The sequence below is a fragment of the Talpa occidentalis genome, unplaced genomic scaffold (assembly GCF_014898055.3).
Source record: "Talpa occidentalis isolate TD23 unplaced genomic scaffold, MPIMG_talOcc4v2.1 talOcc4.16, whole genome shotgun sequence".
Classification (NCBI taxonomy): domain Eukaryota; kingdom Metazoa; phylum Chordata; class Mammalia; order Eulipotyphla; family Talpidae; genus Talpa; species Talpa occidentalis.
Window position 1 is genome coordinate 69,761,771 of NW_023601653.1, and position 24,683 is coordinate 69,786,453.

At 53.3% G+C, this 24,683-nt stretch overlaps 2 protein-coding genes and 1 long non-coding RNA gene across 9 annotated transcripts in view; 2 read left to right on the plus strand and 1 right to left on the minus strand.

Moving 5' to 3' along the window:
- The first annotated feature begins 1,536 nt into the window (after positions 1-1,536).
- On the plus strand, positions 1,537-11,359 carry LPAR5 (lysophosphatidic acid receptor 5). The gene is made up of 2 exons (XM_037515339.2): positions 1,537-1,660; positions 9,336-11,359. Exon 2 carries the CDS (start codon positions 9,550-9,552, stop codon positions 10,684-10,686), a length of 1,137 nt encoding a protein of 378 aa, XP_037371236.1. The 5' UTR covers positions 1,537-1,660; positions 9,336-9,549; the 3' UTR covers positions 10,687-11,359.
- Positions 11,360-19,441: 8,082 nt separating this feature from the next.
- On the minus strand, positions 19,442-22,418 carry LOC119247786 (uncharacterized). Its single transcript, XR_005125828.2, has 3 exons — positions 22,257-22,418; positions 19,813-19,901; positions 19,442-19,607 (listed from the first exon to the last, which is right to left on the minus strand). It is a non-coding gene; the product is annotated as an uncharacterized LOC119247786 (long non-coding RNA).
- Positions 21,548-24,683, plus strand: part of CHD4 (chromodomain helicase DNA binding protein 4) — a 28,925-nt gene continuing 25,789 nt past the window's right edge. For 4 of the 7 annotated variants that reach the window (XM_054696486.1, XM_054696487.1, XM_054696488.1 and 1 more), the window contains exons 1-2: positions 21,574-21,628; positions 22,492-22,669. In XM_054696486.1, coding sequence (XP_054552461.1) covers positions 22,570-22,669 — 100 coding nt within the window. In that variant the 5' untranslated portion in view covers positions 21,574-21,628; positions 22,492-22,569. Of the gene's footprint in view, positions 21,629-22,491; positions 22,670-24,683 lie in introns of all 7 variants that reach the window. The other 3 variants (XM_054696489.1, XM_054696490.1, XM_037514482.2) reach the window with 2 other exon arrangements.

Genomic DNA, 24,683 nt, shown 5'->3' on the forward strand with positions numbered 1-24,683 from the left:
ATCTGGACAACAAACATGGAGGCCTGACTCTAGCCTTGGTTGTCGTAACTGAGGCCCTTTCATAGTGTACTCTGGGGAAACATATGGTGGGAAACTGCACCCTCTCTCCCTCTTCTGTAGTTGCAACAGATTAACAGCTTTATTATGGAAAAGCTCAAACATGCACCAAAATGGATCAGTCCAATGTAACCATCACACTGGTCAAGCTTCAAATGGCAGGTTCAAGACTCTAGGGAGTCCCTAATAGAGAAACCCTCTTCACCCAGCGTTTCCCAAACTTACTCAACCACAATATCCTTTTTCACCTGCCACTCAAAAAACTTCACTTGTCTTATGAGGACAAAAAGTGGTATTGTTCTCACTCGAATGACTAGCTAGCCCCCTCAAATATTCAGGGCGGAACACCTCCGTGAAAAGCAGGAAGTGCGCATGCTAGTCTACCTTGGAAATGCAGCCGAGTCAGGAGAATGTGAGAAGAGGATCTTTGATGGTGCTGCACGCTCATAGGCCATGTCCTTACCTTCCCGATCACAGCACAAACCCGGTGGACAGGCCTAGGCACTGCTGTCAGTGCCCTTTCAAGAATGGGGGTCATGAACTCTGCCCTCTACAAAGCCAGGAAGATCGCTGGGCTGGGCACAGGTACAAACAACCTTGCACAGGAGTTGACACCCTGGGGCACACTTCCACCAATGGGGTGTGAAGGTTAGACCATACAGGTGCCATTCTCCTCAGGTCCCTTCCACATGGTTCTTCGGAGTTTCTGTGGCAAAAAATGAGCTCTAGTCACTCCGTCAAAATCTGCCTATTAGAATATTCCTTTGGACTTTTGCTCATCCCTTTCTCATTTTCTCCACTCTTTAACTTCTATCTTCCAGGATCACTTCCAAATAAACTAAATGCACAAAGAATAAAACCCCCAAACTTTGTTTTTATGTGTTGAGCATGGATGTGTCCAGCCCTGTTGATACAAAAGCCAGAGGAATCAGCCTGAGGCTACAGAGACAGAGTTGTCAGCTGGGCTCTCTGCCCCCCCGCCCCCCACCACCCTCCCAGGGCTGCCAGCCCAGGGGAAATGGACCCAGCAAAGAGGAACCGTCTAGTCTGGTAACCGCTGCGATGGAGGAGCAGCATGCACCGCAGGGAGAGGGGACCTGGCGGTATTCTGGCAGGCAGAGGGGCGGGCCCCAGGCGGGGTGAGGTATAAGCTGATAGTGTGGGGCCTGAGCGGAACCACCTGGCCTAAGCCAAGAGACCCCAGGGGGAATTGGTGAAAAAATCCAGAGGCTGGCGGGTTAGTCATCAGGCATCAGGGGTGGGTGTGCCAGTAAACCTCCCGGAAACTGGGGAGTGTGTGAGCAATGGGTGGAGGAGTGTCATTAGTTGGCAAGGGTTGGGGTTGCACCAGGTGCCATTATCTGCTGGATTTTCTTCTCTGTCTGGACCGTGGAGGCCTCTGAGGACGCAGCTTCCTCCTGTGTCTCTCCCTGTCCCTTGCGGGACTGCGTGAGTATGAGGAGCTGGGATCTACAGGGATCTACCCGAGTGGGTGTGTCCTCGCCCGCCCCAGGAGCCGGTCCTACCAGCCCAGCCCAGCCCAGAGCAGGCAGCGGAAGGAAGCTGGTGCAAGGCAGCTGTGGCAGAGTCACAGGGAACACAGGTATGGGGGGTGTTATGGGGGCACAAGGGGCCCTCCCTTAGGCCTGGGGACACGGGTCGGGGTGGAGGTGGAAACCTTTTGAATGGAGTGGAAAGCTCAAAGGGGCTGCCTCAGCAGACAGACCTTCTCAGACAGAGTTGGGGAAGCAGCCAGCACCCCTGTCGTTCCCTGGTGGGCCCTTCTGAGGCTGGGTGCCCCCAGACTGGGCATCTAGGGGAAGCTGTGTTCCCCCCTTCACCCTTTAAGAGCCTCACTGTCCTGCCAGATCCTGGGTTTCCCAAGACCCCTTAGGAGGGTCCTCTGGAGACTATTCTAGACTATTCCCACTCCAGTACCACACCCACTCACTCACGATGGCCGGACAGGCCCTCTGCTAGGTGCCAGTGAACAAATCTATTTAACCAGCACTAATGCGTTCACTGGCTCAGTAGGTTCTTACTGTTATTCTTCCCACTAACCAGTGTCCTTTAATGGGATCTTCCAGAAAGAGTAGGTCTTAACCCAGTGCATTCATCTACATGAACGAATTAGACTAGATGAGGATTAGACTCGATGGTCTCCGATGTCCCTGTGGCTCTGATAGAAAATGAGACTCCTGACTGATGTGAGGGGAGCACTTCCACAACCTTTCACAACCTTACCTTTGTCTCGTACCAATGGCTACCTCGCTATAACCAATGTTTCCACCCGTGGGCCTTCACAGCAAGAAGGGGACCTCCCACCCAAGTGTGTCTCTGGCTCCTTTTAGGCTGAACTAAAAGTAGCTCAAAGGGGAGATGAAAACAAGATCGAGGGGAAAATGGGAGCATTCCCGTGAGCCTGATCTGACCTCGCAGAGCCACTGTGCCCAGCTCCATCAGCTCCGTCAGCTGACATCTCTGTCTGATGCTGTCAGCTCTCCCCTCCCATGGGGCCTTTGGTAAACCCCAGAAACAGAAACTTTATATGCCCACACCCAAGGGGAGGGAGACTGCAGGAGTGGTGAGGGCTGAAGCCAGCGGTGCACATGCGAGCGGTTTGTGCAGAATGAGGTCAAGGAGATCAGATGATCTGGGGGAGACTTTGAAGTATCCGGCAGGACCCGGCCAGGCCCAGTAAGGTAAGATGTGTGAAGGCCGCTCAGAGTACAGATCTATGAGGGATGATCCTGCCTGGGTGACTTTTCTATCAATAGATGGGACTTTATTTCCTGTTTTTCCAGCTCTTGAAAGCGGGGTGGAAGGACATGTGCGTGGAGGTGAGGTGACATCTACACTTTGGGGAAACTAATCGTGGAGTTGTAGGCTACCTTTGATTCCTGCCCTTTCCCAGGGAGAAAAAAAAAAAAAAAAGATTGGAGTACCTGGGGAGGGAGAAGACACGGCTGAGGATGAGTCTGAAGAAGCAGAAACATATAGCTCAGGTGGGGAAGTGTCGGGAGAGGCTGGAGCAGGAATTTTGGCTGTGAGAGCAGGTCAGGCCAGCACCAGGAAGAAGGGGAATGGAGATAAGAAAACCAGCAATACAGGGCATGCCAGAGGGGCTCCTCCCAGAGTGGAACGTGCCCCCGGGGCAAGAGGAGACCTCCTCCACTCTGGTAGCCCCCACTATCTCACACTTTCCCTTCTCATCCCAAACCCAGGACAAACTGATTCATCCATGTCCCAAAGCAGCGGTGGGACAGAGCTGTCATGAAGTCTTCAGATCCACATTAGCTTCTCCTGGAGACGCAGCGCTGTTTGACTCTGCAGATATCAAAGGTCTTTAGAGATAAATTTAGCTGTGGATGAAGGATGCATCCTCCCAAGTCCCCATTAGACTGCTCAGCACGATGAGAAAGGATGTGGGTTCACTGACCACGCAGGGCCTCACGTACACTGCGTGGAGGTGGAACAGGTTGAGTGGCCACCACCAAGCCCAGCTCTGGCCTCAATCATCTAAAATGAGTTTGAAGCTACTCTAGAGTGGCTCTTCAGGGGCCAGAAGGATGAGATCTGGGTTATTTCTTTTGAAACTCCTGAAAAGTACTACTACTCCTTCTACTCTAAAAAGTAGAGGAAAAGAATTAGTCATTTGATAAATGCGCAGGGGGAGCATGGAGGGAATACAGGACACCTAGTCCTGAATCACCTGTTCCTTCCTCTTCAGTTCTCCTCCGTGTCATTGGCCAGCAGGGTGGACAGCCTGGGCAAGTGGTGCAGAGAAGGAAGGGAGTGATAGAGCCTAGCCTCCTACCCACTGTCTCTCTCTCATTCTCTCCTCTGCCTGTGGCAGAAAACAGACCTGCCCCTGGGACTAATCAACAAAGAAGGTGCCCTGCCCAGCTCAGAGGGCAATGGGATAGGTCCAGGAGTCACTGAGGGCACATGAGCCCGGGTTCCGGAAGTGCGTGTGGGATCCTGCAGGACATGGGGAGAAAGAGAGAGGGTGTGCATGCTCTGGTGTGTGAGCAGCGCAGTGGGTGGGCACTGAAGGCATCCCGGGTGCCTCCGTGTGTGGGACTAGGGCTCCGCCCTGTGCACATTTGCAAGGGGATGAGCTCACGAGGCCCCCTGATTCCATGTGTTTGTCCATCAGGACATTGTCCAGACCGCAGGGGCAGCCCCGCTCTTCCCCTGAGCTGCTGCTGGGGCCTCTGTGTGAGTGCATGTGTGTGGATGTGCACATTACTAGGCATCTTGTGTGTGCGTCTCTCAGTGTAGCTAGATCTCTGTATGGCCTTGATCATGCACATGTGTGTAGTAGAGGGGACGCTTCTGTTACCACATCCGTGTGAAATGAAACCCCGGTGGAGGTTCTTTTCTGGGGCAGCTGCTGTCTCTTTGCCTCATACGTCTCTCCCCACAACCTAACCTCTTTCTCAAGGCAGGATTGGGGAGAGGGCCTGGGCTGCCCCTCCCCCCACATTTAGATCCCTCCTTCCATTTCCTGTTTGCCTCCTTTTTGGCAGTTTTTCCCATCTTTGCCATCTGGCCTGGCACTGTGCCCAGTCAGCTCCAGTGACAGGAGCCCTGGGGAAGCAGGCAGATGGGGTGGGGACCAGAGCCTGGGCCTGGCAGCTCTCAGCGCTCAGCTTGGGCCCTTATTTGTGAGTCTGTCAGGAAGGGGTGGCTTTTTGACAAATCGGCTCCACTCGACAGAAACCCAAGGACTTTCTCCCCTTTGGAAGAGAGTAGTGAGAGCATCGCCATCTGCTTTACTAAAGGATCCTAACTTTACCTTTCAGTAGCAGCTCTGCTAATACACTTTGATCTGTTTAGCATTGCTACTTTATTGACAGAAAGACTTGGGGTTCTTTGAAATAATTATTCATTTACTCATTCGGTGTCTAGTATGTGTCTCCCAGTTGTAAAGAGCTATTGATTCTCCAAGTAATGGTTAAGAATGGTAAAGTGTGGCTGTAATTATAATGTGAGCTATTATTGAAGGGTTAATGGAAGCTATTTCCAAACAGGCCTTCTAGGAGACATGATTATGCACATGAACAAGACAGGAGTGTGATAAGAAGCAGCTGGGTGACCAGCCCAAAACAAGAGATCTTATATAACAAAATCACAGGATGGGTGAACCTGGTGGGGGTGGTTGTGGGCAGATTTCATGCCAGACAACCCAGGAGTGCCACAGGACGTGCTGAGTGCAGAGATGAGGACCAGGGAGCTGGGACAGAAAAGCCGTGGAAGGCGAGGTCTGCAGGCCAGTACCTCAGCACCTAGCTGGGGAAATGGAATGAAAACACAGGACACAGTCTGAGGAGTTTAACCTGAGCAGCTGAGTGCTTAGTAAGAGAGGGTAACTGGTAGGGAGGGCCACATTTGTATGTGTGTGTGTAAAAGAGGGATTTGGGATTACCAGTGTTTGAAAGGGAAGTAAAAAGGAAGTGGGTTGTTAAAGAGTATATATTTCCATTGGACAAATGAGGAAGTAAATTGATCTAGGGACACAGATTTTGTAGATGGCTATGAAGACCCCAGTGTGCTGGGCAACATCAGGCCTTATATCCCAGCTTCAGCCCAGGACAGCTTGGACTTTGGAGCGGGGTGGTTCTGGTTTTGAATTCTGATATCCCTCCTTACTGATGAACCCTCGAGCTACTTTTTTTCCTTTCCTATAAAAGTGAGGCTAAAAACCTACCTCAAAAGGCTATTAGAAGGATTAGAGATTATATTATACATAAAATACCCCAGAGACTATGGTAAATGATCACTGAATGGGAGCTATTACATGCCACTCAACATTTACTGTTGAAGATACAAAGACAAATGAGTCACAGTCCACAGCTCCACCCTCAAGGAGCTCACAGTTGACTGGTAGGGGCGGGTAAAGAACATCTAGTTAACAGTCCAGGTGAGAAGGAACAGGCCAGGTTAACCTGAGCTCACAGTGTTCTGGAAGCTATGCAGAGGGGACTAGCATGACCTTGAGGGGAGAGTGGGAGTGAGGAAAGGTTCTGCAGAGTCCTGAGCTGTACTGAGCTTGCCAATTGGAGAATGGAGAAAGGGCATCTGAGTTGAAGAAAGTATGTGCAAAGAAAGAGCCTGAAAACCTAAGGTATGTGCGAGGTTGTTGTTAGCTTGATGTGACTGGAACAAAGGCCCTTGGGAAAAGCCGGGTTTTACCTGTCAGCGCGAGTTTAAGCCCCATTTGGTATTCTTTTCTTTTTTTTTTTTTAAGATTTATTTTTATTTATTTATACATGCACTGGGTACAGTCAGAAGCACAGGAGGGTGAGAGAATTCACCAGAGCCAGAGCGGGGAGCAGAGCAGGCAGAAGGACCGAAGTACACTGCTGAGGGGAGCAGCGGGCGGCAGGAGAGGTCTGCGCGCCATGTGGGACCCTCCTCCGATGGCCGAAGAGCAGCCGGGGATCGAACCGGCGCTGCAGGGGCTGCGTGCAGCTTCGCAACCCAGCGCTCAACCGCTGCGCCACCAGGGAGGCCCTCATTTGGTATTATTTTCATTGTTGAAAGTGGTATCTTCTAGAGGGCAGTTTTTTCATTACCTGGAACTGTTCTGTTCTACTTCTCACAAGCCTTAAACTGCTGCTAGTCGTGGTTGGAGGGAGGACAAACAAATGAACAAAACCCCACAAGGAACCATGTAATAGTTGGTGGGTTTACCGCTTGGACCCATGAGAAGGTGAAGCAGTTCTCAGAGTAAGGATAATGGCTCAGGATCTGCAACTTCTCCCCTTAAAGTGGCATTAGGTTATCCATGTTCACAGTGTTATTCCCAATAGACAAAAGAAAAATGTGGGAAAACTCAAGCAGCCATTGACAGATGAATGGATTAAAGAAATATTGTATATGTGTGTGTATGTGTGTGTCTGTTGTGTATGTGTATATATGTGTGTGCATATATATAAATATATTATTCAGCCATAAAAAAGAATGCAATTCTGGGGACCTCCCCTGGTGGCACAGCGGTTGAGCGCTGGGCTGCGAAGCTGCCCGCAGCCTCTGCAGCGCTGGTTTGATCCCCGGCCATTGGCAAGGGTCCCACATGGCGCGCAGACCTCTCCTGCTGCCCGCTGCTCCCCTCAGCAGTGTACTTCGGTCCTTCTGCCTGTTCTGCTCCCTGCTCTGGCTCTGGTGAATTCTCTCACCCTCCCGCACTTCTGACTGTACCCAGTGCTTGTATAAATAAATAAATAAATAAATCTTTAAAAAAAAAAAAAAAGAAGAATGCAATTCTGATCCCTGCTACATGGATGAAACTTGAAAACTTCATGCCAAGTAAGACATAAAAGGACTCTTCATGAGTCCATTCATTGGGCTTTCTAGGGAAAATTAAATTCATAGAGACAGAAAGAAGAATAGAGGTTACCGGGACATGGGGGTGGGGTGGGGATGGGCAGCTATGGCTTCATGAATATGGAGCTGTTGTTTGGGATGATGAAAATGTTCTGGAAATTGGGCATCCCCGGTGGCGCAGTGGTTGAGCGCTGGGCTGCGAAGCTGTCCGCAGCCTCTGCAGTGCCGGTTCAATCCTGGCTGGCTGGCGAGGGTCCCACATGGTGTGCAGACCTCTCCTGCCGCCCGCTGCTCCCCTCAGCAGTGTATTTCGTCAGTCTGGCTGTTCTGTTCCCCGCTCTGACTCTGGTGAGTTCTCTTGCCCTCGCCCTCCTGTGCTTCTGACTGTACCCAGTGCAGTATATAAATAAATAAATAAATCAAAAAAAAAAAAAAAAGAAAATGTTCTGGAAATAGTGACGATTGTGCAACATTATGAATGTACTCAATGTACTTGAAAATGGTGAAAATGGTAAATTTTGAGGTATGTTTATTTTACCTCACACATACAAAATGGTGCCTGGCGGTTGTGATAGAGGCTTCTGTGGCCTCATGTCATTAAAGAAGGTGGGCTCGTGAGACCATGTCCTGTCCTCTGGTTCCTCTCTCTCTCGGTCACATCCTCTGTCTACCTGAGAACTGCAGCAGCTGAGGTCTGCTTTCTCCCGCAGCTCCATCAGCCCCTGTGTGAGTTCCTCACCTCCCTGCAGGCTCTCAGGCTGAGGGTCCCCTTTGAGCCCTCTCTCCTAAACCACCTCCTCCCCCCATCAGAGAACCTCAACTGGGAAGCTCCCATCATCCTCTCCAAAGGAGCACCTGAGAAGACCCACCCAGGGTCCTTCCCCTGTGCCCTGCGCATTCAGTCTCTGAGAGCCCCATGATATTCTATCGCCATTTTACGGATGAAAAAACTGAGTTAGCGCGGTCAGATAAGCCAACTGAACCGGGTGGCTCTGATCACAAACCTAGCCCACGCAGGAGCAACCCCACTGTATGTATGAGTGAGGCTGGGATTTTGTACTGTACGGAGGAGTTCGACCTTTATTCCTGAGATAATGGGGAGCCAGCACAGCACCTGTTCCAGGGGAGTTGCCCCACTAGTACTCTCCACCACCTGACACAATACCTACTTACTTTATTACCTGTCTCCTGAGAGTGGAAAACAGGTTCACTGTTGTGAACATGCCTGGAAGCTTCTACAGGGTCAGTAAGCATTTGTGGAGGGAATAAAGGGAGAGATATTATTAGACAATAACAGTGACCCAAGCACTTTACAGTGACTATCTCATTTAATCCAACAACCTCATGAAGCAATGACCCTAGCTCCTTTCATTATTTTTTTCCCAGGTAAGGAAAATAGGCGCAGAGAGTTAAATAACTTTTCTGAGGTCAAACAGGCAAATGGCAAGTTCAAAGGATTTAGACCCAGGGCATCTGACTCCAGAGCCAGGGCATTTAACTGCTACAGAACGCTGCCGTAGAGAACTGCTCTGGCTGGATGGGTGGTGGGCAAAAGATTTGAGGTGGAGAAAAGACACTGGACAATTCAGCTAGATAAATATTTGTGTCTTGAATACTGTCCTGGCATAATCTTTTTTAAAAAAGATTTTTTATTTTATTTATACAAGAACCAGGGTACAGGCCAGATACTCAGGAGGGTGAGAGGATTCACCAGAGACAGCGTGGAGAACAAAACAGGCAGACTGACGAAATACACTGCTGAGGAGAGCAGCAGGCGCAATAGGAGAGGTCTGCCACGCCATGTGGGACCCTCGCTGGCCGGCCGGGATTGAACCAGCACTGCAGAGGCTGCAGACAGCTTCACAGCGTGGCACTCAACTGCCTGTGCCACCAGGGAGGCCCTGTCCTGGCAAAATCTTGACCTTTGGCTTGTCGTCCTATTCCAGGTCTCCGTTGCTGATGGTGCTGTGATCAAAGGCATCCATGCCACCCTTGCGGCCTTCTGTCCTGCAGCCATACCCCACATCCTCATGCCCTGCTTCTGCTTGCCCTGGGACTCTCCGTGCAGCCTCCAGGGTCCCCCTGGAGACGAATGCAATGCCAGGATCCTGTTGTGCCCTGTGACGCCCACCACCTAGCTCATCCTCACTTCTGGGTACCATGACCTGCAACACTTCTGCCAATGGCTCTTCCAACTACTCTGCTCTTCCTGAGTGCCCAGACTACCAGACCACCCACTTCCACCACATGGTGGTCTACAGCCTGGTGCTGGCCACTGGGTTGCCTCTCAATGCACTGGCCCTCTGGGTCTTCACGCGTGCCATTCGCGTGCACTCAGTGGTGAGCATATACATGTGCAATCTGGCGGCCAGTGACCTGCTCTTCACCCTCTCACTGCCCCTGCGCCTCTCCTACTACGCACTGCACTACTGGGCCCTCCCGGACTTCATGTGCCAGGTGGCGGGTGCCATCTTCCAGATGAACATGTACGGCAGCTGCGTCTTCTTGACCCTCATCAACCTGGACCGCTATGTCGCCATCGTGCACCCGCTGCGGCTGCGCCACCTGCGGCGGCCCCGCCTAGCCCGACGGCTCTGCCTGGGCGTGTGGGCGCTCCTCCTGGTGTTCTCCGTGCCCGCCATCAGGGTGCACAAGCCCTCGCGCTGCAGGTACGGCGACAACAACACGACGCGCCTGTGCTTCGAGGGCTTCGGCGCTATGTGGGAGGGAAAGCGGCTGCTGCCGCTCGTGCTGCTGGCCGAGGTGCTGGGCTTCCTGCTGCCTCTGGCGGCCGTGGTCTACTCGTCGGGCCGGGTCTTCTGGACCCTGGCGCAGCCCGACGCCAGGCGGACCCAGCGGCGGCGGAAGACCGTGCGCCTTCTGCTGGCCAACCTCGTCATCTTCCTGGTGTGCTTCGTGCCCTACAACACCACGCTGGCCGTCTACGGGCTGCTGCGGGGCTACTCAGACAAGAATAACCAGGAGGCCCGCAAGCTGGCGAAGCAGGTGCGCGACGTGCTGATGGTGATGGTGCTCTTGGCCAGCTCCAACTGCGTGCTGGACCCGCTGGTGTACTACTTCAGCGCCGATGGCTTCCGCAACACCCTGCGCGACCTGGGCACGAAGCTGCGCCCCAGGACCGTGGTCACCAAGGGTGGTCCGGAAACGCTAGCCGAAAAGTCCACCGAGAACACCCACACGGACAGCGAGCTTCCCGCCAGCCAGGGGCTGCTCCGGTCCTCCGATCCAGACCCCGGGGGACCCTTCAGCCTGCGCTCCGAGGACTCGGCCCTCTAAAGGCAAATTGAGCCAGAACGCGGTGACCCTCCCCAGGCCTTTGCGCCTCGCGCACTCACACGTGCAGGGGGTGCGCACAGGAGGTGGGTTGGGCATTTGGACTTCCCCGTGGTAGCTCCAGCTCATAAATGCAGAAGAGAAGGAAGTGGGGGCACAGGGGAGGAAGAGAGCTGGTGGACGTGTTTACTTTTAGTTGGCGGTGATGCTGGCCCTGGATGCGGAGGACCCCTCCCCAAAGTCGTAGGAGTGATGCTGCCAACGCAGCGACAGAAGACTGGATGAAGTGCCCTGGACGGGAGGCATGAAACACTCCCAAAAGCTAGTACATGGAGCAGAAAATGGGGTCCTCGACTTAGACTGACCCCAACAGTCTCAGGACCTTGAACGCCAGCCTCTTTCTCCAGGGCTTCCTTGGGCAGACATAGAGGAGTAATACAAGAGGCTATTTGATACTCACAGCATCCTTTCCTATCTTATTTGGTAGGAATTGAGACCTCACAGTCAGCATGGGGGCAGAGCAAAACTGATGGCCTCCCCCATTCCCAGACATGCCTGTTCCCCTTTCTAGGTGATTGCTTTGTCTGCCACTTCACTTCCCTTTTAGGAGAGTCTCCATTCTATGTCCTTCTCTCTCTCTCTCTCTCTCTCTCTCTCTCTCTCTCTCTCTCTCTCTCTCTCATCCTTTCTTCTTCCAGAAGATGGAGAAAATTCTTTGTACTAAAGTTCTCGTACTTTTTGGTCTCAAACACTTTAACACTCTGAAAAGTCGAGCATTCCAAAGAGCTTTTGCTTATACTTTGTTCTTTTGATGGTCACTATATTAGAAATGAAAACGAGCAAGTTTTCAAAATAAATACACAAGCACACATTCTGTTAGCTGCGAGAGCAATAATGTTCTCACACTTCATAAACCCCACTGCGTACTTGTGGGAGAGTGAGTGTGAAGACAGCCTAGCAGTAGTATTAGGACAATAGTTTGATGCCATGATGTTCTCATAGAGTTGGTCTCCAGATCACACTTTGAGAACCATACCTGTACCCAAGTATTAGACTTCCCAAGCCATTACATACAGTGTTTGTTTGTTTTTAATTCCTGCAGGGAGAGAGCAATGTTGAACAAGCGAACTGCTATTAGTTGGGGTGGGGGGGGGCAAGTAGGAGCTGCACACCAAATGGAAGACTACCTTGGACTTCCCAGATGGCTGGGGCTGGGGGGGGGGGGGACTGGCTCCTGGAATACTCAGGAGGAGGGGGTGGGGCTGCCCTGGGGAGGGAAAAGGGAACTGTGTGTCTCCACCCGGAAAGGAGCGTTTACAGGGAAATGAGTGCCATGTAAGGACAGGAACAGGCCGGCTGTTCTTAACAAGGTGGAGACCAGGGAAATGGAAGACTGGTTTACAGGCCACCGTGTTTCCTTCCGGGTTTGCCGGTATCTTGGGCACCAGAGTCACGGGGCAGGAGGGGTTGCAGAATTGGCACAAGACATCCTGAGTCTTTGAGGGAGTTGTTATTCCAGTGTCCTAAATGCATTTCCTATGTCTACCAGTATTGTGCATGCGTGTGTGTGTGTGTGTGTGTGTGTGTGCGCGCGCGTGTGTGTGAGACAGAGAAAGGAGGGAGGGAGCGAGAAAGGCTCTCCCCAGAACGTGGGTCTGTGTTAGTTGGGAGTCAGCCTTTTGTGTCTTTCTGGGCGCATCCAGATGGAGATTTACAGGGGTAAAATGACCCCTGGTGGCCAAACCAGAGAACTGACCCAAATTCCTCTGAGTGAGCGCGAGGCTCCGCTCTTCCTCCCTCCCGGGGGAGGTTAGAGCCCTAGGCCAGGGCCCTATCCCTGCTGCTCCGGAAGCGGCCAGGTGGTTAGCACTTGCTCCATTCTTAAGGTGTGGGGTCTTTGTCCTTCCAGCCCCGGGAGCAGCAAGCATCATCCTAGTCCAGTTTGGATAGAGCGTAGTTTCTGTACTTCGCTCTATCCAAACCGAACCAAGTTGAACACAATTGAAAAAAGTTACTTGCGTATTTTTCCATATAGATACGTGCGTTCAGATGAAAGTAAAAATCAGATCCAAAGTATCACCTTCTAACATACTGTGTAATTTGCATATGTATTTATTATAATTTGTCGTTTGTTATCTGTGTCCGGGTCCCCCCCCACCAAGGTAGAAAGTAAGCTCCCTGGGGGGGCAGGAACTTTTGTTTGTTTGGTCCTTTGATGTATTCTCAGACTCTAGAAGGGCGCCTTGCATAAAAAAAAGTGCTCACCAGAGCCTTCCTGGTGGCACAGGGGTTAAAGACAGAGCTATCGAGCTATCACCAGCAATTGCAGCACGAGTTTGATTCCCCCAGGCCAACCAGGAAGGAGATCCACATGGCGCAGCAGAGTTCTCCTGTCTTGTCCACTGCTCCCCTCAGCAGTGTATGTCAGGGGATCTGCCTGTTCTGCTCCACATTCTGTCTCTGGTGAATCCTCTCACCCCTTGTACCTCTGGCCTGTACCCCAGCTTTTGTATGCATAAATAAATAAATATTTTTTAAAAAGTGCTCACCAAATATTTGTTGAATGACGAACTGTTGAATTTCTCTGTGAAGTAATAAACTAGTGAGGAACCACAGAACAACTCAACAATAATTATCATGCAGAACAGAAGATGCAAGAATGCAAGCTACGGTGTGGGCGGTTAATTCAGTGGGCAATAGAAGCCACTAAAGGTCTGTGAGTGGATTTTGCTCACCCTATCATACTGTGTGGGATAAACTGGATGGAGGTAAATGAGGTAGGGACCTTTGAAGGGAAAGAAAGCGTGGTCTGGGAACTATTAAAATAGCACAGGAGAGGGTTTCCCTGGTGGCTCAGGGGTTAAAGACGTGTGGGTTAAAGAAGCTCTATCAAGCTATCGCCAGCTATCCTCAGCTACTGCAGCCGTGAGTTAGATCCCCAGCCAGGGAGCTAGCCCACATGGTGCAGCAGACCTCTCCTGTCTGTCCGCTGCTCCCCTCAGCGGTGTATTTCAGTACATCTGCCTGTTCTGCTCCCCACTGTCTCTAGTGAGTCCTCTCCCCTCCACACACACCTCTGGCCTACACCCCAGCTCTTGTATGCATAAATAATTCTTTTAAAAAGAAAGAAAATAGTACAGGAGAGGTGTGACCTGGTCTGGGAAGCAGATGGAAATGGTTTGTCTCCAGCATGAAAGCTCTGTTGCTTAAGTTCTGGTGGATAGTTACCCCACAATCAGCGTATCCAGGGGCTTCCATCAGGAGTATAGAGAGGAGCAATTAGATGTTACAGGCAGAGCAAAGATGAGCAGATGCTGACTAGTAACGGGCTGGGGAAGTTTAAGAAAATCTGTAGCCACTGCCATTTTCACAGGATTGGGTAATATGGCTGAGGTTAAGATGTGGGGAATTCAGAGTCCTCACCCCACTTCTGATTTAGGAAAACCCAAAGGAGGAGAACAAAAAAACCTTAGATGGAGAGAGAAGAGGGTTAGCAGGTTTTAAAAAAATTTCTGTACGCCACGATGTCAATGCAGTGCCCACAATGCTTTATCTTATTTAATGATAACAACCCTCTGAGTTAGGGATGCTGATTCTCCCCATTTTACAGATGACACCTTAGAGAAGCTGCGCTCCTATAGGTCACACAACCAGGGAGTGGCACAGTATCTACTGGGCTTCCAGACTCCTGCTGTGAAGAATATCTTGCTCTGTCTCCCACATTCTCAGCCTTGGCTCCCTCAGCTACATCCTCCCCTGGTTTCCCTGTTTCTCCCCTCCTCACGGAGCCTGCTTTGCTTGCCTGGAATCGGCTGTATCACTTCTGTCCCTCTTTCTCTGCTCTTCCTCCACATTCCTAACCTGCCTACTCCACAGACTGCACACCTGCTCCCCTCTGTCCTCTTGCCTCAGGTCCCTGTGTGTGCCAGTGTGAGATCCCAGAACTGGGCTTCCTTGGTGTTCCAACAGTGTTGGGTTCCTCGCGGGCACCTACAGATGGGCGGCACAGCTTTGACTTTCCTGGCCTAGCCTGGATTTTCCCAAAGTCTCCAAGGTAGCACTCACCACTGTCCACCTACTACTGATGGTGGTTCTCCATGCCTCGGTCTGTCCCCTCTGCCAGCATGGTCCCTCCATTTCATGTGAGAAGTTGGGCAAAGAGTAACATTCATTGGTCTTGAAATAAAAACCATTCAGGAGAACCAGGGCAGAGGTCAGAGATCCCAAAGGGCAGGGATGCTTGTCTCTTGGCCCAGAACCCTCTTGGGGGTGGGGCGACTCCTGCAGAGATGTCACCTGGGGCCCCACGGGAAAAATGGGGAAGGAGAGGTTCATCCTTCCCTGGATCTTCCTTCTCCTTTCTTTCAGGAGAGCCTGGAGTCCAGGTAAGTGTCACCTTACTACCTGCAAGCACTGAGAAGTGACGTTTCTCACGAGGGGCTTGGGGAATCCCCCGGCCTCTCAGAACTTGGGAATCAAACAAACTTGGCTACTAATTTCACTTGTTACCTCTTGCCAATGTAACTTGACCAAGTCACCCTCTCTGAGCCTCTGCTTTCTCCCCTGGGACATGGGGATCAGAATATCTCTGCGGGGTCAAGGAGATCATCTGGAAAGGCTGCTGAGAGGCAGCCCCTAAGTGGGCACTGTCTTCGCAGCAAGGGTACAGGGAGGAGATGACACTGGTGAAGTCCGTGGTGCCCACCGGCGGTGTTTCTGGAAGACAGCAAGGGTTCCAGGTGAGAGTGACCAGCAAGTCTTCTGACAGCCATGAGAACCAGGGCCAAGGAAATGGGTGAGCAAGGCAGGCTGGGCGAGTTTCCAAGGTGCAGGTCAAGCTGACAACTTCTGGGGCCGTGCTTGGCCGGTTGCCCTCTGGGGGCACTCTCGCCCTGCTGGCCCCACGTCCACCCCACAGGCGGGGGAGTGGGCGGAAGAGTGCCCCGAAAGGGAGAGGAGAGGGGGCATGGGATGAAGAACCAGGCCAAGGAGAGCGGGCCTGAGAGGAGGCTGGAGGGGAAGTAAGGGCCCAGGCGGCACTGGGTGGGGCTGGGAGAGGGGCCCAGGGGCGGAGGGGGGCGAGCCCGGGAGGGAGAGGCTGAGAAGGGAGGAGGAGGCCAGGGAGGGAGACCGGCGCGCTGACACAGCCTCGATGTGTGGAACGGGCTGGGGTTTGGCCCACAGGTCAGGCGTCTGGCAGTATTATGGGATGGAGAGGCCTTAGGAGACAGGGAGAGTATTATGGGCTGGAACAGCCTTAGGAGACTGGGGAATATTATGGGCTGGTGAGGCCCGGCTCCAACTGGAGGCGGGAGGAAGGGGTGCGGGGCGGGAAGGGGGGGTGGTGGTGGAAGGGAATATTATGGGCTGGAGGCCTCCTGCGACCAGAGGCAAGACTATTATGGGCTGGCAAGGCCTTCGGTGGCCAGAGGGGGGAGCAGCGGGGGATGGCACCGGCTGCATGTGACTGAGGGGGGCCAAGTTGGGGGGGTGGCGAGTGGGGGTGGGGGAGCTTATTATGGGATAGCTCTTTGTACCTACTGCGGGGACTGCTTCTCCAGAAGATATTATGGGATGTCGTGTGTGGGAGGGGGAGTGGGGCTGGGGGGATTATTATGGGATGGTGGTGCAGCTTGGGGAGGGCCTCAGGAGCTCTTCTCCAACGCCCCCACCCCTTACTCTCTTGCCATCCCTTCTCTAGGGTCTGTTCTCACTCCCAGATGGCCTAAGGGGAACACCTGAAACCCGTCCCCCACCACACACACTTTGGACACCTCAACCCATCCTAGCATGGCCCCTAACTAGCAGCCACTTCCTGGGTGCTGAGGGGGAAAGGCAGCCCCTGGGGAATGAGGTGAAGGCTCTGAGCCCAAAGCAGGGCTGTGGCGACCAGTGGACCACACCTCCCACCTGCAGCGTCCCCTTGGCGCCCCGTCCCCTTGGGCTACTCTTCTCCTCTTCTCCCTCCAGGCCACAGAGTGGGGGCCCTTGAGCCTTCTCCCCTCCCCCCCCGCCCCTCCATTTCCTCTCCAGCTCCCTCCACAGCCGTAACCAGTAAAACAGGCGGCCAGCTATTATGGGATGGCTGCTCCCGGCAGCTCTGCAGGGAGGGGGCGGTCACTGCGGAATGTCTCCTGTGGGTGGCTATTATGGGATGGCCGCCTCTCTTTTTTGGGGTAGGTGGGAGCTAGCAAGGAGAATTATTGTGGGCTGTACCCTGCACGCTGGGTGGGGCTGTCCCGAGTAGGTGAAACTCTGGGGAGGGGGGATGGGGAAAGAAAGGAAGGAAGAGGAGGGAAGGAGCTGGGGAGCGTGGGGGGAGCCCAGACCTAGGGCCTGGCAAGAGTAACTGGCTGGAGAGGTTGTTTGGTGACAGCTGTGTGAAGGGGCCCCCGGGGCAGGTTAGAGCGAGCCAGTGCAGAATGCTGGACACCTGGGTCCTCTCACAGCTTGTGAACTAGGGGTCACCTCCTCCAGGCCTGCAGCGTGGGCTGGCAGTGAGAACCCAGGGTTCTGTCCATGTGACACACTAAAGGGTATAGTGCTCCTGGGTGACCACAGGGCCCCAGTACTACCCTACCTCCCTGCCTTCCTGGATTCCAGCTTTGGACCCAGGACTGGGGAGGGGGTTGGGCCAGGGGAGCTTTGCCACCTTGCAGTCACACCCAAGGAACAGAGGCTGGGTGGGCACCTGAAGAAAAAAAAGGCCTGGTCTGTCACCCCTGCCCAAACCCTGCACGACTTGCACCTTGTCTAGCCATCAGAGTGCACTGTTCCGTATGTTGCCTCCCCAACCCCCCTTTTCTGACAGAGCAGAACACTGGCCCCTTAGACCTCTTATGAGTAAAGTTTCTGGGGCTCACACAGAGCAGAGCTATAGAGAGAGGAATGATAGAGCATTTGCCGAAAACTCCGTGGACAACCCACTCTGAGTGTTATTGTAGGTTCTTCTGTAGCATGGGATGGAAACAGAACTCTAAGGTAACAGGCTAGAGACACTGTCCCCGTGGGGACATTAATCAGGAGATTATCCCACCCTTAGTCTCTGAGGGCCAATCATGCTAGTGGTTTATTTATAATTTATCTGGGAAGGTAGCATGGGGCCAGGGTAGGGAGAGGGAGCAGCGAAGCACCAAGACCACACAAGCAACACACAAACACACACATCCTCTTCCTCCCTGGAGCTCAAGAGGAGAGGAGAAGACTCTAATCTCCTTGATGTGGTATGGGGGGGAGTAAGAGGTGCGAGGGGATCAATGAGTAGGATATACAGGGATAGGAGCAGAGGGCTGTTATGGGCAAAAAGTACCAATGTTTGTAACCACAGGCAAGAGGCTGCGATTCCCCAGTTATAAAACTCTGTTCCTGGTTTATAGTACAAATCGCTGTCATCACATGCCGTATATTTGAGGAGAAACGAGAATAGGGCAGATGGAGCTATTACAGAAGGGAATTTGAGACCCAAAGACTCACCGGATCCCCTAGAGAAATGGGGAGAGAAGAGGGCGTAATAGGACTCTGGCAGCTCTATACATAGAGAAACTTCCTTGAAAGAAGGGATGCCCACATCATGGACTCTTCAAAGAGCTGCCTTCTCTCCCCCTGGAGCACAAGGTTCATACTCAGTACTCAGAATAAGCACGTGGAGAGTCTGGACACATGAATGGGACCCAATGCTGAGGTCAAGAGAAGTTAATGAGGAAGACGACGACGGCCTTGCAGAATGGCGCACTGCAAAGGATGGTCCAGGGAGTGAAGTCAGGTATGAATTGGGGTGAGGACTGCTCAGCACCACTGGTGCTCTGCTGGCAAGCAAAGGATGGTGATTTCACCAAGCCAACTATAGCCTCTCCTGAATTCACCTCTCCTTGCTGGTTCTCCAGTCCTGGGGTTCCCAGAGGAGGGGAGAGTCATCTGGCCAGGCCCCTTCTCTAGGGAAGTGAGATTAGGAGGGCAGTGCAGAGATGGTGTGTGAGGGCCTTCCCACTCACTTCTGGTCAGGAGGGGCCCCTCCTAAGAGGAAGTTCCGGTTTCTCTTCAACCTGTCACACTGCCACAGGCTTGGATCTATGTGAAAAAGTCACTGGAATGAGAGCAGAGGAGCTGGTCATCCACAGGGCAACAAGACAGTGGTGCTGAGTCATGGTTTATGCTCAGGGTCAGGACCTCTGGGACAGGGTCATGGGTTCAGGGTACCTGAGGACTAAAGAAGGGCAACTTACTAGGACTGGGACCCTAGGGTGGCTGCAGTTAGGGAAGGGATGGTATATGTTGAGTGGCTACCCTGTGGCATCACTGAATGAAGAAAGCATCTGGAATGTTGATTTGTACATGGGTAGGAGCAAACGGTGAATATTATACAATGAAGTTTTTCTTGGAGCCGAGAATGGGGTCCTGGCAAGACAAGGATGAGGGTGTTAGGAAGTATTGTGAAACTTCAGGATATAAAATGAGAAAGTGGGGCCTCCCTGGTGGCGCAAGCAGTTAAGATGCAAGGAGTTAAGATGCAACCTATGAAGCTGTCCGCAGCCTCTGCAGCTATGAGCTCGATCCCCGGCCAGGGAGCAACCCACATGGCTCAGCAGAGCTCTTCTGACTTGCCCGCTGCTCCCCTCAGCAGTGGACTTCAGTCCGTCTGCCTGTTCTGTTCCCCACTCTGTCTCTGGTGAATCCTCTCACACCCCACACCTCTGGCCTGTACCCCAGCGCTTGTATGCATAAATAAATAAATCTTTAAAAAAAAGAGCAAGTGGCTAAAAATCTTGGGATATTCAGGGTAAGCAGCATTTAATGTTCAACAACCAGGATAACAGTTCTGGCATGTGGATGTCTCTCTTAAGGAGGCACATGATGACATCACAGAATTTTTAGTAGGAGAGACACTCGGTGGATGAACACTGGTTTCCAATCACCATTGCTTATACCTAGGCAAGAAATAAAGTATGTCGACCATCCAGCTACATTGTATATCCTTTTGAAATACCTTCTAGCCTCTAGAAGGATCAACAAGAAACTCTACAGGGATATCATCTCTCCTGAGACCAGGTGGGATTTGTTTTAGTTTCTGAAACAGGAAATTGGGAAATAGCACTCAGTAGTTCTCCCCTGACCCCACACATGCCGTCTCACCTCAGTTTGTTTGTTTATTCATGCTTCCTGAAGTCTTTGCAGGCCGCATGGTGCCCAGCGCTGTGCCTTGCTAAGTATGCCGTCAGAATCTGTTGAATGAACACGAGTAGCAGTGAGTAGAGGGAGAGCAGGTCCTGACTCTTGCGTGTATACTGTCCATCCATGGAATTGGTCTCAGGGGTGTGGATGACTGGATCCCCTGACCTGGGGAGGAGGTGGAGAGACTGCTGGAATGTTGAGACATAGTCTTAAATGGGAGTTTGCACTCATCATGGGCGGCTCTGGATGAATTAAACTTTATGGAAAATGCTCACCTGGCCAGCATGGTATTTGGTTGATCCTACTCAAAACATTAGAGCCGGAGGCAAGCATCTAATGAATATCTGGATTTTGGTGGGACTGGGTGAGGCCCTAGGTTGACTCTCAGTTCCTGTGTGTCTGGCATTGACGAAATGAGGGAAGTTAGGGTCCTTCCTAGACTTCAGGAGACTTCATGCCAAGACACTGCTTTGGCCCAGAAAGCAGAGGATGAAGGTGTGTACAAGCTGGGGCGGGGACAGAGCAGTGTGGGGAGCCTGCTTCACCCTTGTCGCTCTGGGTGTCAGAATAGATTGATAGCTCTGGAGATGGGAGAGCTATGACTATGAGTATTATGGGCTGCCTGGCTGGAAAGGTAGAGAGGTGGTGAAAGCATTATGGGGTGTTACACTGGGTTGTGCTGAGAGCATTATGGTATATCTGGTTGACCACAGGCTCCTTGCAATTATTATGGGATGTTAGGGTGTGGATGGGGGAGTACAAATACGGAATATCCTTCAGCGTTCGAGAAAAGAAGATTAGATGTCCATGTGTGGGGTGGCAGTAGGGCTGCTGATCATTATGGGCTATCTCTGGACAGGGGAGGAGTGGTTGTGACTGGCTGTGGCGCTGGAAGGAGTGTGCGCAGCCTGGGGGTGGTGGTGTGAGGATCTAGACCCCAGCCTGCGGGGCGAGGGCAGCTCCGGGGTTAGTTATTATGGGATGTCAATATAGAAAGTGGGAGACTGATTATTACGGGATGTGTGTGGGAGGAGGCCAAAGTGTCCGTTGTTGTAGTGGGGAGTGTGTGTGTGAGTTTCTGACTATTATGGGATATCAAACTGGGGGTGGATGAAGAGTGTATATTATGGGATGTCTGTGGGGGATGGGGCTGAGTATTATGGGATGTGAGGCTGAAGTGCTGGGAGGGGTGCTTATTATGGGATGGCCTTGGGGAGGGAGAGGTGACGAATTATTATGGGATGTTAGCATTGGGGCCAAGAGTGAAGAAGTTGGCAAAGGCTAGCTATTATGGGATGTCTGAGGGGGGGAGGGTGAGTTGCAAAAGGTCTGCAATATTATGAGATGTCAAGAGCCTTGGCATATATGTGTATGGAGTGTGTGTGAGTGTGAGTGTGAGTGTGTGTGTGTGTGTGGGGGGGGTTGTCCGTGTGTATTATGGGATGGCCAGGAGGTGGGTGGTTGCCCGGGTGACACGCGCGCGCTCGAAAGGGGGCGTGGCCAATGGTTGCCTGAGCGACGAGGGGGCGGGGGTTGCCCGGGAGACCTAGGGAGGAGGGTGGCGGTAGTGGAGGGGGGGTTGGAGTTGGTTGAGGTTATTATGGGCTGTCCGTGGGGGGGCGGGGCCTGTGCGGTGGGATTTCCCGGCCGGTGTTTCGGGCCCTTTAAGAGGCGACGCCGGAGCCGGAGCCATTTTCCCCCCTTCGGCCGCGGCGAGGAGGAGCCGGAGCGGGAGTGACACCGGGCCGGACCCAGCGCGACCTGCGGCGGCTCCGGGGTGAGGAGACCTCGGGGTTCCCAAGGAGGCGCCCCACGCAGCCCGACCGGCCCCGAGGGTCATCCCCTCACTCGCCCCTTCCTCTGGGGTCCCCGGACCCGCGGACCGCCCCCTGCCCGGAGGAGCCGACCCTTCCTTCCCCTTCCCTGCAGGGCGCCCTGCTTCCCCTCCCCCCTCGCCCTCACCCGGCCGGAGTCCTGCGCCCCGAGACTCTCATCTCGGGCTCGGGCTCCCACAATGCCCGGCGTCCGCCCCCTCGCCCTTTGCTCACTTGCCCCCCGGGACACGTGGCTCGGCCCCCTGCCTGGTGGGCGCCCACTGGCCCCCCAAGTCCCTGCTGCAACCCCCCGGAGCGCCCGGGCTTCCACGCCCCCTCGTCCCCGCGGCTCCAGGAGAACCCGAGTTGTCCCAGAGGACAGCCTCTGGAGAGCTGCCCTGTCTGGGGACTGGCCCCTCCCCAGGCGCAGGGAGGCGCCCCCCCACCCCCAATGACCTTGTGTCCCCGAGCGCCTCGCCGCCCGCCGCCTCCCCCGGCCCCCTCCCCCACGCCGCGGCCACTCGGACCCCTCCCCCGCGTCACACCCTGTTCGGTCCAGCCCGGCCTCCCCCTCCCCACGCCTGCACCAACCTGCCCGCAGGGGCGTCCCTCCGACCAATCTGGGGGGCTCCGCTCGGGGAGCCGGCTTCCGGGCTGCCCCCGAGGAGTGTGGAACTAAGTTCAGCCTGAGTGGTTCGGGTGCCCAGCCAGGGTGGCCGGGTGGGGGGCCGGTGGTAGTGGTGGGCGGAAAGAGCGGGTGGGAGTGGGGAGGGGGGCCGTGCGCGTCACTGACTGTTCTCTCTTTCTTCCCCCCTCCCCCGCACAGTGACTCGGGCCAGTGCAGAGGGCCCCAGGCCGCCGGCAGGAGCAGCTGGGCCAATTCCCTGGCCGGGAGCGGAAGGGGATGGCGTCGGGCCTGGGCTCCCCGTCCCCCTGCTCTGCGGGCAGTGAGGAGGAGGATATGGATGCACTTTTGAACAACAGCCTGCCCCCACCCCACCCAGGTAACATCTTCCCCAGGGGCCCGGGGCAGGAAGGAGGCATTTGGGCCCTCCCTAGTGACTCCGGAGAGGCAGGGTTGAGTTTCTCGGCTTGCTCTGTGCAGTCTGAGGCAGAGGGCATCCGAAGGGAGTGGTTCTCTTCTGCGGAGCTCTTGTGTGAGGGGGGTGGAAGCCATGTGCCTCCTGGGCTCCGCGGACCGAGATGCAAGCTCGCTGCACTGTTTGTCTTCAGGAATGCTCTGCAGCTCCCATTGAGGGAGCTCTCTGGACTGGCAGGCATGACCCACTGTGGGTCCTTGGAGGAATGCAGTACCTGGGACCCCTGGAAGCTTTGTGGTCCTGAGGTTGGTGGGGTTTGAGGCTGTCTGTTTAAGGATCCTGTGCCTGCTACTGTGGTTAGGAAAGAGGGAGCGCTGGTTACTTTCTCTCTGATGAATTTTAGCTTCTGCTCAGTTACTGGTTTTCTGTGCTGTTTCAACTGTGTGAAGTTTGAATTGCGCTCCTCAGCTGGGATCTAGAGCGCCATTAGCTAGGCAGATTGCTGAAATGTTTTCAGTGGGGGAGTGATGGGGGCTAAGGGTTGGACATAGTCACCCTGAAGGATATGTGAGGGGGGCAGAAGAAGGGAGGTGACCCTTTGGGCTCCTCTCTTCCCCTGGCAAGTAGACATAACCGTGTTTTTTTTTTTTTTCCTAGAGGCTTCTGTCTCTGTGCAGGTAGCCTGGGGTTTGGGCTGGTAGAGTGAAGTGTTTGTGTAGGTGTGTTGGGGGTTGTACTATTTGTGTTTTGGGGTGGCTCCTTGGACTGGCCAAACCCGTATAGTTATAATCACCATGCCTGATTGGAGTAACCCTTGTCTAGTCTCAGATGGTGATTGATGTCATGCTTTCAGGTGGCTGTGCCTCTCTTGTCTGTCTTTTTTCAGAGCCCACTTGTTTCCTCAGCCTTTTCTAAGCTTTATTTTTTTTCTGGATGCCATATCTTCATCATTTCTTTATATTTTTCTTTTCATCCTGGAGCCTGCTGGTCCTGTTTTTGTTTCCCATCCAACGTTTTTTACTTCTCCTTAGCTCCAGGGGCAAGTTGAGGTGGTCTGGGAGAGATGTTACAGCATTTCCTGGGTTGGAAGTCTGCAATTTCAACCTGATACCATTTAAGAGAGGCATCAGTCTTGTTCCTGAGTCTTCTGTTCTTGACATAAGAAACTTAAAATTGACTCTCATCAGTGTGGAGGGCAAGGTGGCAGATTTCGGTGCAGTGGCCTAGGGTAGGGGTAGTGTTGTGGTCGGTAGTGGTGAGGTGATCCTATACTTTCTGTGAGGGGCAGGAGAAATAGTAGTGCTGTCCAGTGTGGGGCCCACATCTTGACTTCCCATTGGCCCCCTGGTCTGGGGCTGCTCCTGTGTTGATTGGGAGCTGTGCGGGCTCCCAGGGCAAACTCTGCCCCAAGCTGTAGCATGACCCAGTTTTTCCACTTGCCACACCCCATTCCTGCCCCTTTCCCAAATCTTCTATATCTCAGCCAGTGCTGCCTGCCGTGTCAGCACAGTATCTGCCTGAGAAGTTCGGGGGTCTTATGTGAGTGGAAGTGTGTTCCTTTTGCATCCGTGGGTTTGTCCTTGTTTTTACTTCCAGCTTTTATAGAGGTGATGAAGAGGAACAACTGAAAGATGTAACCGATTGGGGTGGGAGTGGGGGGTGACATGGGGATTGCTGGGGAGAAGTCCTTCAGAAAATGATCCTTTCTGGTGAGATTCAGGCTGGTGTTCCAATCCCAAGGGAATGGGAGGGGCTTTCTTGTGCCTGGCCTGATCCTGGGCTGAGTGGGAAGGGGGAGGCTGATGGTGCTTTGTCCAGCCTAATGTCTCATGTTCCCTGGTATCTGCCTCAGGGCGGAGCCAGAGGCATTTTAGGGCTAGTTCTGGGGGTCAGGAGGGAAGAACCTCTGTAGGATTTGGAGAAGCATATTGTCCACCACTACCTATTGCTGCACCTTTTTTCTAGATCTGGATTGACT

What these genes read in the sequence shown, in the direction of transcription:
- LPAR5 (XM_037515339.2), top strand. Translation starts at nt 9,550, where the DNA reads ATGACCTGCAACACTTCTGCCAATGGCTCTTCCAACTACTCTGCTCTT.